This window comes from Cariama cristata, unplaced genomic scaffold, assembly GCF_000690535.1.
Source record: "Cariama cristata isolate BGI_N322 unplaced genomic scaffold, ASM69053v1 scaffold12315, whole genome shotgun sequence".
In the NCBI taxonomy this organism is placed as follows: Eukaryota; Metazoa; Chordata; class Aves; order Cariamiformes; family Cariamidae; genus Cariama; species Cariama cristata.
The window spans coordinates 2,248-18,282 of NW_009619276.1; the positions used below are offsets into that span (position 1 = coordinate 2,248).

General features: G+C 36.9%; 1 protein-coding gene across 1 annotated transcript in view; it reads right to left on the bottom strand.

Annotated features, from left to right (window-relative positions):
- Positions 1–582: 582 nt before the first annotated feature.
- HEATR3 (HEAT repeat containing 3) overlaps positions 583–16,035 on the bottom strand; it is a 17,215-nt gene continuing 1,762 nt past the window's right edge. The window contains exons 3-14 of the mRNA XM_009701187.1: positions 15,642–15,754; positions 13,647–13,756; positions 12,740–12,880; positions 11,624–11,907; positions 10,843–10,933; positions 7,668–7,825; positions 6,575–6,657; positions 6,177–6,313; positions 3,643–3,731; positions 2,709–2,852; positions 2,430–2,606; positions 583–1,488 (exon numbers count right to left, since the gene is read on the bottom strand). Of these exons, the coding sequence (XP_009699489.1) occupies positions 1,369–1,488; positions 2,430–2,606; positions 2,709–2,852; positions 3,643–3,731; positions 6,177–6,313; positions 6,575–6,657; positions 7,668–7,825; positions 10,843–10,933; positions 11,624–11,907; positions 12,740–12,880; positions 13,647–13,756; positions 15,642–15,754 (1,647 nt within the window). The 3' untranslated portion in view covers positions 583–1,368. The remainder of the gene's footprint in view (positions 1,489–2,429; positions 2,607–2,708; positions 2,853–3,642; positions 3,732–6,176; positions 6,314–6,574; positions 6,658–7,667; positions 7,826–10,842; positions 10,934–11,623; positions 11,908–12,739; positions 12,881–13,646; positions 13,757–15,641; positions 15,755–16,035) is intronic.

Below are 16,035 nucleotides of genomic sequence, written 5' to 3' on the forward strand. Positions count from 1 at the left end.
TTAGCAAGCATCACATCACATCACACATTTCATCCAACTCCTGTAAAGTAACAGCATTAACAGGACTTCCAGGCGGTATAGTTGCTTAAACTAATTTTTCCGCTTTCTCTTGTATTTGACAAAATACCATATGTCAGGATTTCATAAAGTCAGTCATTTGCAAGTTATCTGGTCGGTTCCTGAGTCTGCTTCCCAATCTAAGAGACTGAAATCTAACAAACCAAGCAAATTTGGTCTTTGTAGTTCCATGCCTAACACCATGGGCAAAATTTTGTCAAAAACTAGATGACTGTGCTAAGGCAGCATGTTAAGAGAAGAGGGGGGAAAAACCTCCCATTTCAAAAATCAGCATAACAAAATGCTTTTGTGTTTGGTTGTGGGTTTTTTTCCTTAAAAAAATGTGTATGAGAGGATCTCTTCACAGAAACAAAACCAAAGCTTCCGATACATGCAAGTGCACATACAATCTTCACGAATCAGTGACATTTTTTAAAAATAGTTTCTGTATTTTACAGCTTAAAAATCTCTATTAAAAATATTTGAAAAAAGATATTTTAAGCCATTATAAAGTTAGATAATACCTCAGCATAAAAAAAATACTTTTTATTAGGTTTACTACTTCCCTGAATTCAAATTTATCCTGATGTGGAATTACAAGGAATAAAGTAAATCAGGAGACTTGATTTTCAGAAATATCAATCAAAATAAAGTGAAAACAGAGGCTGCATGTAAGTGTAGGATCCTCTTACATTGATTTCCAGAGCAAAAAGCTATCATACTGAATTTATCATAAATGAATCTGAAACCGTTTTCTCTTCAATAAACCTCATGAAGTAACACATCCAAGAGCTGACAGTAATCTACACACTTGTCACATGCTTCTCTTGGGAAGTTTGCCATAAGTGCCTGTGCAATTCTAGAAATAGGTAAGAGCAAATAGCAAATATGAACATTCTGCCCCTGCTTGATTCCCTGAAAAGTATCTTGAGCTTTTGAATTTTTTTTTCTTGATCTGGCACATAACTGAGAATACTCTCTAAATTACTTTTTCATGCAATTGTAGTTTTCCACCAAGATACGTGAGGATTTCTAAACAATGACAGTGGTGCTCTGTACAGACCTCAGGACTGCAAGAGCACATTCTTATCACTGTTAACACTTAATCTCAAAGTATGCTATGTTTTTTTACACTGATGTGACTTTCATATTGCATCAACCCAGAAGTATAAAAATACTGAACATAAAAAATGCAGTATTAACATGAAAGCAAAACTGCTCTGCTCAATAAATTTTAGAAGTTCAAAATGGTTATATTTTTGAAAAACATTATTCAATAAGGGAAACCTTAGTTTAAAGTTCCTCGATGTTTCAAGTTGGGGTTTTCCCTAGTGTCTCCTGATAAGCAATAAATCTTCTCAAATTCATCTTCACATTGTCAAGAACACACAGTTGATCTGTACTATATTGTCCTTTGCCTTCTTTTCGTATCTGTAAAACCAAAAAATACATACTTTACTAATGAAGAAGTTTCTCCTATTAGATCACATAAAGTTTACAGTAATTCTATATGTCTTCTATCAAGACACGCTACCCATGCTTTTTGAGAACTCCAACATGTTCACGTGTACACATGCATAGCTAGCAATTATTTCAGTAAGTCAACTTACTAGAATACATCTCTGCCTAAAACTAGACTACTATTGGCATGCTATTTCACTCAAATCTGAAACATAGACTTATTTTCTGTAGCTTTTATATGAAAGATCTTGCACATTTAACTAACCAAACAACTGTAGCACTGTCACGTATGTATTTTGTGTGTATAATGCTCAGCTTTAAGACTATGAAAGTCACTCCTCAGGCCTCATCTGACTAATGAAGCAAAATATTGAAGGTGATTCTCTACTTAAGAGAAGGAGGTACCTAAAATTACAGTTTAGAATTTTGGCCTTGTGATTCTTGAAAATACAGAATACATGATCTATTTTAATTAACCAACAGAACAAAAATGTCCACCTGCAACTACAGCAAGTTAAAAACAAAAGATGTCAATGTAACTTCAGAAGGGACTTCTCTCCCACCAATTTAGCTGTTCTCCTCCAGAGACACTTGCAGAATTTTTTTTTTTTTTACAAGGCCTTCAGAACAATACAGTGATTTGGACATCAATAATGCTGATGGTGGAATGTAGATGTTGCAATGCAGATGCTGCACTTTAACCTTGACGGTTCCACAAACTGCAAGGTTAAGTGTATTTGCTTTCCTCTAAAGCGGAATATCAAGAATTCAATTATTTGTTGGTTGAGTTTTTTTGGTCATCATATAAAGCCATATATTCCTGCTTAATTGTATTTTCTAGTAGCCCAAATCTTAAAGCTTTAACCCACACTGTGTGTTGAGACCCTGAGCTGGCTGCATTGGATGCCTACCCTCATTTTGAACACTGGCTGAAATTCTTTCAGTGCTGGAAGCAACCTGATCTGTACCGATGCCTTTTCTGTTTCTTTGCCATCTGCAAATACATCAAAAAGTGCATCCAAGGCTTCCCCTGCTACAACAAGAGAAGATTCCTTCATAGCAACCTCAAGAAGAAATTTTCCAATCATCTGAAATAAGAGAGAAAAATTGATTTTTCCAGCAATGCTTAAGAAAATTGAAAGTAGTAGCAAAACTGTTTTAGGCTTGCAATGCAAAGTTTGGTTTTTCACCTTTAGTGTTTCAGCTGTATCTTGTCCTTTTGCCAGGACACTGCCAGAAATTCCAAGGATGCTCACTACGTTCACTCTAACACTGGTATTGCTGCTGTGAATACCAGCTTCACATAAAGTCAGCAGCTGCTCAGGAGTCATACACTGTTTAGCACAGGGCAGGGGGAAAAAAAAAAAAAAAAAGACATATTTACATTTTCATGAAAATTTTCAAATAGGACCGATCCTTTGCTTTTACACAACACAGGCAAATTTATAACAGAGAAAGAAAGAGTCCTGTATTATGAAAGCTACATGAATTCTGAAAACATAATTAGCAAGAAAACAGTTAAATTCTCCCTTTCAACTTCTTAAGGTGTGTCTTCCAGAACATAACCAAGGCTGTCATGAAGCTGAAGGAAAGAGTTCTCAGCCCAAAGCGTTCTTCACAAATTTACCTAGCTCAATAGCTATTTCCAACTCATTAAAACTTACAGTATAGAAGCTCATTTTTCAGTTTAAAGCCAGAAAGGACTAGCAGACCATCTAGTATTAAGTCTTGTATAACAAACTATTTGCTTCATTCCTATATTTAGCTCACTAATTTGTGTCCAACCAAGATTCTAGAAGGACAACCAGTTTCAACTAGATGACATAAAGAAATAAAGAATCCACATTTCTAGGCGCTAATTTACTAAATGCTTGTCATTATATCCATCTCCTAAACATACCACCTGTGGCTTATTGCTATATAAAAATATAAAAAGATGTAAAAGAGTATTCGTGTAAGGTCCATGAAAAATACGAAGAGCGAATGCTATTAAATATGTTCTTTCAGTGTTCACAGTTGCTGAAATTTAGCACTCCATTTAAATGGTTTCGTTTCAAAAAACCTTCCAGCACAACCTCACATGAATTTGAACCTACTAGAGCATTTGAGTTTGAAAGCTTTTACCTGGGAGATGTTCTTTGATGCCATTGTTTGTAGGAGAGCCCTTAAAGCGCTGGTTATGGCTTCCAGGAATTCTATGTCTGTAGGGAGTTCTGTCAAAGAATTGAACCCAGAGCCAAACGTTAAGCAGTAAGACGAGGGATACAAGAAGCAAAGAAATACAAATTCCTTAATCCCTTAATTGTTCCTCCAGGTACTGCCACAAACAGGAAGAGCTAGGTTTTCAGAGACTGGTCTTTGTAGCTTGTAACCATAGTGATTTGTTTGAATTCAATATTAATTGTATCTGGAGGTTAGACGACAGTTGGTCCTCATTTTCAGGCACATCCCTGGTTAAGGCACTTGTGTGACCTAACGTATGGTACAAACCACTACCATCAGAACAGAAGCTTGAAAACTGGTATCACATGGAGGCCATAATACAGGAACTGAGAAAACTACAGAAGCTGTGTACTTTAACTCCTTTCTTCTGTCTTCTAAGCAGGCTTTCTAGACACCCAGAACACTGGACTCTTTCCAATTCATATAAAGAGCATATTTTCCAGTGGTTTAATAACGTTTCAGAAATGTATGACTCAAACACTGCATTATTCTTGTTTAACTACAAATTCATCAATACCAGCCATCATCTTCAATGCATGTTCTGCATTTATTGAAGCTTTTTATTTTCCTCTAATGTGTTCTTATTATCTGGACCACTCCAGATGTAGAACCTCTTGATTATTTCATGCATAACTCCTCCTTTCCCATGTAAGCAACTAGACCTTTATGCCTCTTTTTCACCCTGTAAATCATAGAATTCCTTCTAGCCACATCTGGCAGTTTCCATTACATAGCATTTAACTATTAAAAAAAAAATGTTAACAAAAATGGACCTAAGCCATTAAACTAATTTATTAGCACTCTCTCTCTCCAGCTAGCCACTCCTCCAGTTTCATCTAAGAACTTTATGACTATTGCAAAGCATAACATATACACCCTGAAATCTTGGAAGTCCTGCTCTTCAAGCAAGAGAAATATTTTATGTGAACTTCCTTGCATATGTCTTCATATTTACTTTCATTTCCTGCATTTTAGTTTTTCAAGCACTACACTCTCAGTAATAATGTTCCCATAGACTGATCACATGCTTTTAATGATATTGAGAAAAAAGTGTGTTTTGTAGGCAGATGCATTTTCAAGCATTAGTGCAGTGTCATACTATACACTACAGTGATTAAGAACTACATACACTGCATTTGTGGCTACAAATGAAGGCACTTGAAGGAAAGGAAGAAGCTTGAGAAGCTCAGTTTTCTAAGAGACAAGAAATGACAAAGCTATGCATATGGTAGACTTCAACAGATCTGTCTTAGGAAAAATGTTTTCTGATAATTTTGAGAACTGGCAGGTTTTTCCAGCCTCTATGAATAATCTCTTATTTTTTGAAAAGCCATCATCACTGACCTTAAAACAAAAACAGATTATCAGAATAGTCTGAATGAAGCAGCTTATGAGGGAATCAGATCATTAGCTTGGAATCAGGGGAGTTGCCTTTTTTTAAATCTCAGTTCAGCCTCTCTAGTGTCAGTAACAGAGAGATCACAGTGTAAATGTCCAACGATATTACTAGAATGATGCTGATCTGATGTATAAGATTACAGAAGGTAGCTGGAAATGCTAACTGCTGCCTATCTACACTAGACCATCCAATACCGATACTAGCAGATACATGGGGAAACCATCTATGGTTTCTCTATGAAATAATGTCCCATGGAGGAACCACAGTGGATACATTCTAGTGTTTACCAGGATATACCTGATATTCTAAACCAGTATTTTTAGAAAAATGAAATTTATTGCCGCCTTCATTGAAACTGAACCACTACCATAACAGGAAGTTGAGCAGCTTTAATATTTAGTCATAAAAACTTTGCACATTTTCTTACTACAAACGTATTTTCAATAAAGCTATGCAATCATACGCATAAAGCATGTCCTGGAGACAAGGTGGCTGCTCTCTTTCCTACTGTAATAAGCATGTGCATTCTGGAGATTTTTGCAACAACCACCTTTGCCGTAATTTCGTAAGATTCCTAGAAAAAAATGATGTGAAAGACTGCGCTAGATACCCTTTCTTTCACATGTCTACTTAGGCTAGTTAGTACATTTAAAAAGAAAAAGTCCCATCTTCTTCATGGCTTGTCTGATTGATGTAAAACTGCAATTATCACAAATATGATCAAGCGAACAGTTCTGCTCTCACAGCAAGGCAGGATTCATGCACTAACTTGGTGACTTTCTGCGTGCATACACAGATGCAAAGCACATTCTTGCATTAGGAGCATACTTGCTCAAGATGCAATTTGGATAAACACATCTTATCAGGATACACTGTTTTGTCAGTACATTTCCAATATTCAGTATCCTTATTTTGAAAGACCAAATGGATAAAATTAGTAATAAAATGGCATTACAACTTAACAATGTACATGGCTACCTTAGATCTATACAATCAGCAAAGGGGGTCAGCAAGCTCCCTTTACTAAACATCTTACCCGTTTTAGAAAAGACTAGCTGTGAGAGATGTTGTGCAAGGGACTGAAGTGCTGAAGCTCCTCCAAGACAATCCACATCTGACACTAACAAAATGCTATGAAGACATGTTAAAGCTCTACACTGCACTGCATTCAGTCTGAAACAAACAAACAAAAAATGCACTTAGCAGATCTCTTTGAAAACAGATGTCAAAATACAAAGAAGAATCTTGAATTAAATAAGGCTGTGATCCGGTGTGCAGTTTACAGAAACAGTCATATCTCTTTATTAAAAATCACATATCAGATCTGCCATTGTCCAGATCTTAAAAGTAACCCAAAGATGGACAATCCTTCTAAGAGTTCTAAAACAACTGAACATACATGAAAAATAGTAAGAGAGACAATGAAATTCCTACTTTGTAATCAATGGTTTCCAAGACGGATTGTGCATACAGATGTCTAGAGCAACACTGTTCGGAAAAGCAGTTTTTTCAAGAATCTGGGGAGGGGAAAAAGAAAGGTTTAACAATAAAGCTTTTTTTTTTTTTAGTGTGTTTGGAGGGAAGACTGAAATTTTAGTTAAATCTCAAACAGATACTTCAAACTACATATTTAAAAGCTTTGCAGGTAGCAAGCATCTGACCTGCTAAAAATGCCAGAATCTTCCTCAATCACTCAAATGGTGCAATTATACATTTGGTTTAGCATAGCATATTTTAAGTATCCAACTGTACTGAACAAAAGGTGATTTTCTAGGCCTCTGTGATTCTTTTTTATTTAGATCTTTCTTCTTACAGATTTCACTACAGAATTTTCAGACAGCTGCAAGTCTACAAGACCTTGCCATGAATCTTGGACTGCTTGCTATTAAGTACAAAAAGTCTTGAATGTTTTCATCTTGCACCTTGATGTCTTGGGTCAGAATTGTACAATGCTGCTGAACTAGCATAATAACTGAGTCAAATTACGAACTTCATCTTTACAACCTCAAATAAGAATGAGCAAAACACCTGAATTCTTGTCCGTGTCATATATTGTACTTCAGACACTATGTATAAAACAAGGGGAAAGAGGAACTTGCACTTTTTCAGTTTTGAATGTTGCCATTGACATATGTTACTTCCACCTCACTTAGCTAACATGGAAATCTGGCAGTCGTGCCGCTACTCAAAGTTTCTTTTCTTTTCGCAGGTAATCTTTTTCATATCCAAATCAAGGAATAATAACCTTTGTATTTTCGAAAAGCCAAGTTAAAAAAAAAAAAGAAAAAAACCCTCAGATTTCTGAAACACATGAACCTTCCATTCCTACTTATATGAAGACATTATTTAGGTCAAGGCAGCTCATGTGATGATGCTCCACCTCTCAGCCAAAAAAAGTGAAGCTAAACTGATTTAAAAAAATATTCCTTTTCTCCAGAAGGACTGGGATAATTTGTTTGCCTAACCTGGGATACAAATCAGGCACACGGGAAAGACCGTGTGTTGGAAACAAAATAAAAGACAATACCTTCTTTGGAATGAGGTTGTTCAGAAACGCTGAATTAACCTCATCAGAGAGGCACAGAGGTGACATTAGCAGCCCACTCCCCTCATTGTATGAGTTTTCCATAAACAAGTCACTTTCATCGCTGCTGGAGAGTTCTTCCCATTCATCATCAGAAGGATCTGAGAACAGATTACAGACTTGTAAATGTAACAGCACTCATGCAATAGGTATCCTACTTCTCTATTATATTTGGCTCCACCTCCTGGTTTAGGAGCCTTTAAGCTCTTGGGCTCTAATGAAATCCATACAAACCAGGTACCATTAAGCCACAGTTCTGAATATTATACTACTTTTGTTTAAATTGTTTTATTTTTTAAAAATATTTATTTTATATTCACTCAAGCAACAAGTACTTTTATGAGAGAGGTTATTCATACATAGGTACTTCATTCTCTGATATTAACTATGTTTCACTTAAAGATATCAAAAAAGGTATAGAAGAAACATTTCATAAAGCATTTACTTTTTTTAACTTGGATTCTACCATTTTACTTTTTCAGGTAGATTCAAGCATGCAAATATGCCAGTTTAACTTGTTTACTAGCTGCAATCAGTTTACGGCAACTGTTTTCTCTGGCAATACTGAAGCCACAGGCAGATGTCCTCTGACTGGGCAGTAACTGGGTTGGATGAAGATGTTAACGTCTCCACAGCAAGGCCAGCTGAAAGGAAATGACGACAGCAAAACAAGCCAAAGCAAGCCAGATCATCTCTGTTAACCATTTCAGGCAACATATTTTAAGTAAATTAAACTACGTTTATAGTTATAAACCTGAACTAGGTTTATACTGACATAATTTACTCTATTGGCAGATCTGTAAGGGCAGACATGGCAAGAGTGGCTGAGGTAGCACAGCTACCGTAAAGTGAATAATCTGTCCATGGTTAAAGGCAGACTTAGCCCGACAAGCACAAGCTAAGTCTATCATTTATATTTAAACCGATATATCTACATCCACTGATTTATCTAAAGTTGTTTTGAACCTGGTTACATTTTAACTGGTGTGACACTGGTGTTTATGCAAGTCCTAAGTCTACAACAGGTTGGACTGATTGTCCTCACTGATGGGTGAAAGCTCTGCCTGCATACATAGGTCAGGATATTTAACTACTGTGATGAAACAAGTATCATGTTCACTTCCAAGTAATTTTGTCCGACAACACAGTTTCACATGAGATCTAGGTACTGTAGTAACTACAGTAACAGCCATGCATCACTTCCATGGCAAAAAGTAAATTCATTCACTTAAAATAGAGTAAGAAAGGTCTAAATGAATGCATTTCACCTGCACTGTGCAGCAGCTTAAGAATTTATTTGGGGGTGATGACTACTGCTTATCCAATGCAAAGTAACTCATCAGACTGTGGCAACTTGATCACACGGGCATCTTCTTTTGCTTATGGTAATATCCAATTAATTCTACAGCCATAACAGGCTGCTGTTAATAGCCTCTGCATGAGAAAACTGTCTTTTATGCTTTACCAACTCACAGTAGCAACAACCATGAGAACAAAGCAGACAGTCTCTTGCCTCTTCTAAAAAAATTCCACCTGCATCTTTACAAAGCAAAGAAAACAAAAATCTGCTTTGAAAACTAAATGGTAACTACATGAGCTGACCATGCAATTCAGCAACAAAGACAACAGTCGTCCTATGTTCACAACGAGTGACCAGGGCAGAGCAGGAACTGAGCTCTAGTACATTAGCCCATAACTAAGGTCAGGTTTCTTGTAACATTCTTGGAAATACAGCAGCATTTCCAATGGCAAGCCCATCTTAACCAGCGCTGGTAACCTATGAACTACAGACTGGACAGCAATGCTGGAGTCTCCTGGCTTCCTTCCCCTGTCCCTGTTAAGGGGAGCGCACTCTGCTTCTTCCAAACATCGGCCAGTATTCAGTAAAACACGCCTCTTGCCAGCCTGGTTATTTCCCTCAGTTCTGTGGCAAGCTGAGCGTTTCTACGAACTCAGCATAATGGCTAAAGCTATTTCAGTCCTCAAATAATTTGAAAATTAAATGAACAGCTGCCTCTGGATTCCTCTTAATTTCTACAGACTATGTTTCTGTCTGCCCATGAATGAGTAAAGTACTGTAGTGAAATACAACACAATCAACCTTACATTAGACTGAGTGAATGGCAGAATATGCAGCTTATCCACAAGAGATTTTCCAATTAAAGGGGAGAGATTATGAATTACAGCTCATTAGATGAGAAATGCAGTTATGAAAGGAGCTTCATATACTAGGTGCAGAATTTCCTTGCGCTGTAAGAGGAAAAAAAAAAAATCACCATCGGGAATATCTGGGTTTTACTGTGGATTTTATTAGAACCTGAAAGATGTACTTAGAAAGTTATCTCCTACACAATTACTTTTGCATCAGGCTTACAAACTGTAGTAGCAATTAAAGTTTTCAGGTTTTGGAGGGGTTTTTGGGGGGTTAGTTTTGTTTGGTTGTTCTTTGTTTTTTTTTAAACAGAATTTGAGAATCGGTTATTTGTTTTCCAGAAAATTAGGAGAAAAGCTATCAAAACTGAGTATCAGAGTTCATAGAAGACACAGAATACCTATTTCCTACTCCCTCCAGAATAACAGCCTTTCTTTCTCCTCCAAGAAATCTCATAAAGGTGGAACTCTGAACAGCCTAAATCTGCATTGTTGCTAGAGCTGCATGCAAAAGCTGTCCCCCCTCCTTCTTTTGTAACGCTTGTAGTACCAAAACTAAATCAAAATTACAAGATTTTTCTGCTTAAAAAAAATGTACACCTCCGTCCTGCAATAAGATTCACCACCACACTGTATCAGATGAACACTCAGACTGCACTCTAACTGGACAAAGAATTTGCTGCAATACTTTTTAGGAAGTATCTCTTCAGCACAAGTGCTTTTTTGTTTGTTCTTAAAGGTTGGCACATGTAGTATCATGCAAAAAATATGTCAGCAACAGAAATCACTTAAATGAGAAAAACACACATAAATTAGTAATAGAAATTACAATCCAGTCTGCCCCCAGATGAGAGTATCAGGGACCTTCACCCTTAAAAGCTAAGATCACCAAACAACAAACTAAACACAACCTATTCCAGAAACAAAATGCACCACAACACTTGCAATGAAAGAGATTCCTACAAACCTTCGCTGCAGCACATATTAACAATGATTTCCAGAGCAGTCTGCTGAGCCATCAGTAAAGCTGTCACTTCTCTCAGTTCCCACTTATCAGACTGAAAAATAAAAACATGAACCAAATTTAATGTTGTCAAACATTTCAGTGCAATTTAAAGTAACCAAGCTGTCAGTTAAAAATACAATCCAGCCATTTCCTCTTCTCATCCTACACCAAAACTTTAAAAAAACCCACAAAAACAAGAGGCATTATCTATCATCTTTCTGTTGCATGTTTCAGAACAAATTTTACCTTCAAGAAACACTACTTGCTCTAGAGATGTAACAGAAAAGATCACCTAACATTAGCTAAAGCCCTAACAGTAACATGTATTTCTGTTATTCTTTTCATGTACACAATTCTGAAGGCATTTGTTAACCAATGAGCCATCTCTACTCGTGACTGAATGGTTACAACCATTAAAAATCTCACTTGCCTTACACAGAAATCAGAACTTCCTGCAGTAGCTACAGGTAGAAGTGTCAGATAAGCCTACACCTTCTGCTAGAGGAAAAAAACATGGAAATGTGCTTTCCTGATGTACTGTGCAACTTTACCACATTGCAACCAATTGTGCTGAAATTCTCCATGCTCATCTTTGAGGTTTTAGCTAAAATAGTCAAGCTATTTTGGGACTTAGGATTAGTGGCACTTGTAGGTAGTTTACTCTGGCTAATGGTGAGTCAAGACCAGTCAGATGCTCAGCCAAATGCACTAAGCTGTCCGAGAGTCAGCCAGCCACACTTACTGGAAGTAGATCTGAAATGTCATTTTCTCTCCTGACTTTTCCTTTCCGTATTTCTTCCATGTCATCATCTTCACTCAAAACACAGTTGTCTATAACATCACTCATGTTTTCATGTGTTTCTACCTCTGCAGCAAGTTTTAACCTGTTTTTTTCAGCTTCATTCATACGAATAATAGTTTCACCAGCATCTATTGCTAACGATTCTGAAAAAATCTTCAGGATTGCATTAACCATGCTTCCCAGACTGCCTGGTGGAATGGTATCCTTGATATTCCAGATAGTGCCTAAACATGAGACAGTTGAAATATAAAAATTATTGAAGTACTCAATTCCCAGCTCTTTAATAGCCATATATTTTGTAAGGACGCAGCCTCCACTACTTAAAATACTCAGTGTTTATATTTCAGTATGAATGTTCAAGTCTTTTCTCTACCTACTTGTATTTTTTTTTCTGTTTAGCATTTCATATACTCATCTGTAGTAACTATGTTATGCCCACATCTTAAGCTCAAGTAAGCTTCAGCGTCTAAGTATACACGGAATATTTATGTGGAGCAACCTTGGTGACAATTTTTACTTGCAATAACAAATCCACATGAGATAACCATTTTCTAAGGATTCTCAAAATTAATTTATTACACTCCAGTATGAATAATCACCGATAACAAATCCACATGAGATAACCATTTACTAAGGATTCTCAAAATTGATTTATTACACTCCAGTATGAATAATCACCATGGCTGAGCACTTGAGGTAGAAAGAAGAATGCAAGCTAGAGAATCTGAGGTAAAAATCTACACCTATTAAGATCAAAATGATTCCCATACTACTTTACTGACTCATTTCACTGTTGAAAACCAAATGAACACTTAAAATGGGTTATCGCACTGAGCAGGTACTGAATTCAGAATCAAGCACTTAAGACAGTTTTAAAACTAGTTGCAAATACCTGGTCACTCCAAAACACAACACCAAAAGGCAGAAGTAACCTCATAAGCCATCTATACAGGCTCTGACAATCAGACATCCAGACTATAGCAGAGAAGACTAAGCCTTCTGTCCTTACTGCCGTGCTCACCATCACAAAGCAATGAACGCCCTGGAGTATCGTACCTGCTATCAGTGTTCTCAGAAGTATATGCTTCATTGTGCTTTCTGCACACAGCATCACTGTTTCCAGTACTTGTTGTGCAGAAGCATTAAATGAAGAAAGAAGATCTGGATTATCTTCTGTCACTGCCTGCAAGCAGTTTGCTGCAGCAAACAACAACAACAAAGATAATTAACAAACCCAGTAGTAGCTTTCACTGTACTAATGAGAAAGCATTATCTTCCTGAAAGCGGGAGTAATGAAACAGACACAGGAAAAAAACATTTAGTGCAACATCACGTTATAATGGTATGACACTGTCTTTCACAAGCTGTGTTTGAGATTAAAAGGCATTCTGTGGCAAACCTGTAAATAAAACAGGTGAGGACAGTACCACATCAGACACGGGACTAGCTGTATTAATTTCAGCTACTCAAAATTCAATTTCTCTGTTGTACACTGACTAGGGACAAAACCAAAAAAATATCGTGAGCACATACACCTGTAAGACCATTATAAGACTACAGTTACAATACTACTAATAAAACGACACTGAAAGTGATGAATTGTCTGGGTTTTCTTTTTAGGTAGACTACGTCCTTTGCTGTACAAATTAAACTCTTCATTACGAAAACCAGAAAACAAAATGAAAAACATGGCCTCGGTCCAAAGCTTTCTTTCCATAAAATTCTTCCTCGCATGAAACCACCAATAAGCCATTCTCCTTTGGACTGAAAACAAGCACAGGAGATGTAAACTTCCAAATGATGCGCTGTTCAGAAAGGAATTCAAAGTCCTATATGCAGTGTAAAGTTTTAAGTAACACTACGGCAGATGCATTATGTAACGGATGTGACATCAGTGTTACATTCATATAGTAAAGAAAAAAAGAGTATCTTTAAATCCTTATCTTCTGTCTTTACCACTTACCTACTGAAATAGCCAGATCCACATTCGTGGAAAATTTCTTCATGCAATGTAACACAGCCTCCAGACATCCTTCTTTATTGAATATGTATACCGCAGTATTGTTGCATTCACTAACGCACAGAAAACATTAATAAAACACTTTTCCCAGGAAAAAATTCCTGTAACAACATTTTAAGTAACATGTACCCACTACTCACATTTTAAAAACCTCCCTAAGAATTACACGTTAGTCAAAGAGTTACCCTTCGTTGTCGAAGTTATGATCAACTCTATATAAAATGGAGAAAGAGAAGCTGCAATACCCTTGTCACCTTTGAGGAAAGCTGGTTTCTGCCAGCTGCTTCCTCACACACAGTATTCGGGAGTTTATTTGGGAGCTTAAGCACAGTCTCATGCGGACAGAGCCAGCCAGAGCGTGAAATGCAGCTTACAGCCACAGGCTACAAGCCAGCCCAGGGCTTTCTGCAGCCATGGAAGACTTCATCCACAAACCCACTGACAACAGGGCGGGCTGTTGCCTCTCAAAACAATATTCGCTTACTCCAGAAAATTACTGTTCTTAACACTCAGAAATGCACATTAAATCAATGCTAAATGTGACATTTACTTTAATTATCTAACAGTGGGATTTGCGTTTCTTCAAGTTTTCACAGCTATTCCCATTTTTAAACTAATATATTGATACAGACAAATTCAAACTAAAAAAGCATGGGACCTAACTAGCTCCAAGGGTCTTCAAAAATTTACTTTTGAAAATATTGTGTCTCAGCACCAATGCCAGCTCCAATTTTATCGGTACCAAACTCAGCAATGAAGTCGGCAGTTCACGGTCGTTGCCACAAAGTTCAAAACACAGAAGCGATTTATAGCACATTTAATGATCATAGTTCCTGTTCCAAAGCACTTATGTCTACAAAAACAACAAAAAATGAACACAAAACATTGCTGAGTCAGAGTTACAAAGGGTCATGTATTCTGTGTAAGATGCTGAGCAAGCAGTTTCTGTACTGTTCTAGATTCCAATCCCTAAAAAAAAAACCACCCCAATTTACAAACAAGGCCTCAAGCCAGCAGCCATACCATACAGATAGACATAGAGGCAGACCCATTGAAATACTGTACAGTACAAAACAAAATTCTGTACAAAACGCCCAAACCCCCCCAGCCATACCATACAGACAGACATAGAGGCAGCTCCATTGAAATACTGTACAGTACAAAACAAAATTCTGTACGGACCAATATGTATAACAACATGAAGCTGTTACAAAACGAAGAGAAACATCACAAAATTCAAGGAGAACTTTCAGAACAGGTTTGTGTCACCTCAATATTTATAGCCATTTCTGTATTAATAGTGTTGCCATTTCTCTTCCTTCACCTGGTGTTTCCAATGCAAACTAGTAATTAAACAATTCACATTCTTTTTCACATAATTAAGTAGATTTGTATCAGTGCGTCAGTCATTAAGGGACAGTTTGTCCAAACATTTAATATTAACTTTTGGGATGACCCGTAGAGGGAGGAAGTAGTACCAAAACTCCCCATATTCCCAGAGCACCCAAGTCCACTAATCAAAATTTAATTTTCTCTATCTCCCATATCACAATAAGGATCTACAGGAACTCCATGCAAAACGCCCAAACTCTACAGGAGACTATGACAGAACTTGTTCAGAAAAGAACATCAGAACTTAGGATGAACAAGAATATAAAAAAAATTTGCCACTCACCTAAAACTTTGTGCACTTTTAGAATCCTTCACTTACAAAAGTAATTTACAGTAGAAGATAAACTTGTATTTCAGATCAGATGAGGGCTTGCCATGTATCAAGCAAGGCACGTGTAGGAGCAACACAATCAGAAATCAGAATCAGCAACTGAATACATCTTCTCATGTAAGGATAGCAATTTCTTTTCCACCTCAATTACCACGCTTTTTCAAGAACAATTTCATTTAGCTCTTCCAGAAGGCCAGTGTTTACACAGCACTTACCATACATTCCACAGCAAATTAATAGCCTCATTGGCTATGTCTTCAGTATAATTTTTGTTCATCTCTCTGCATTTCTTTGGAGAGAGCTGGTTAGCATCTAGTCCAGTGCTACACTATAATCAAATGAGAGAACTAGGCTTAGGAAACAAAAAAAACAAGAAGAAAAGCAAAAACTTAAAACATTAGCAGCAGAGTGAATGCAGATCTCTCTCATGAAGTTTTTATTACCAGAAAACCTGATTAGTTTCCTATTCTCTATGAAAACTGGGCCATAATGGAATTGAAGCATTGATTTCTTTTTTTCTCATGTAGAAAGACTGTTACAGTACTTCCTTTGCATTCAACAGTCTTCAGAAGCCTTTTTTTTAAATAAATACTTAGCAATTTTAGAACC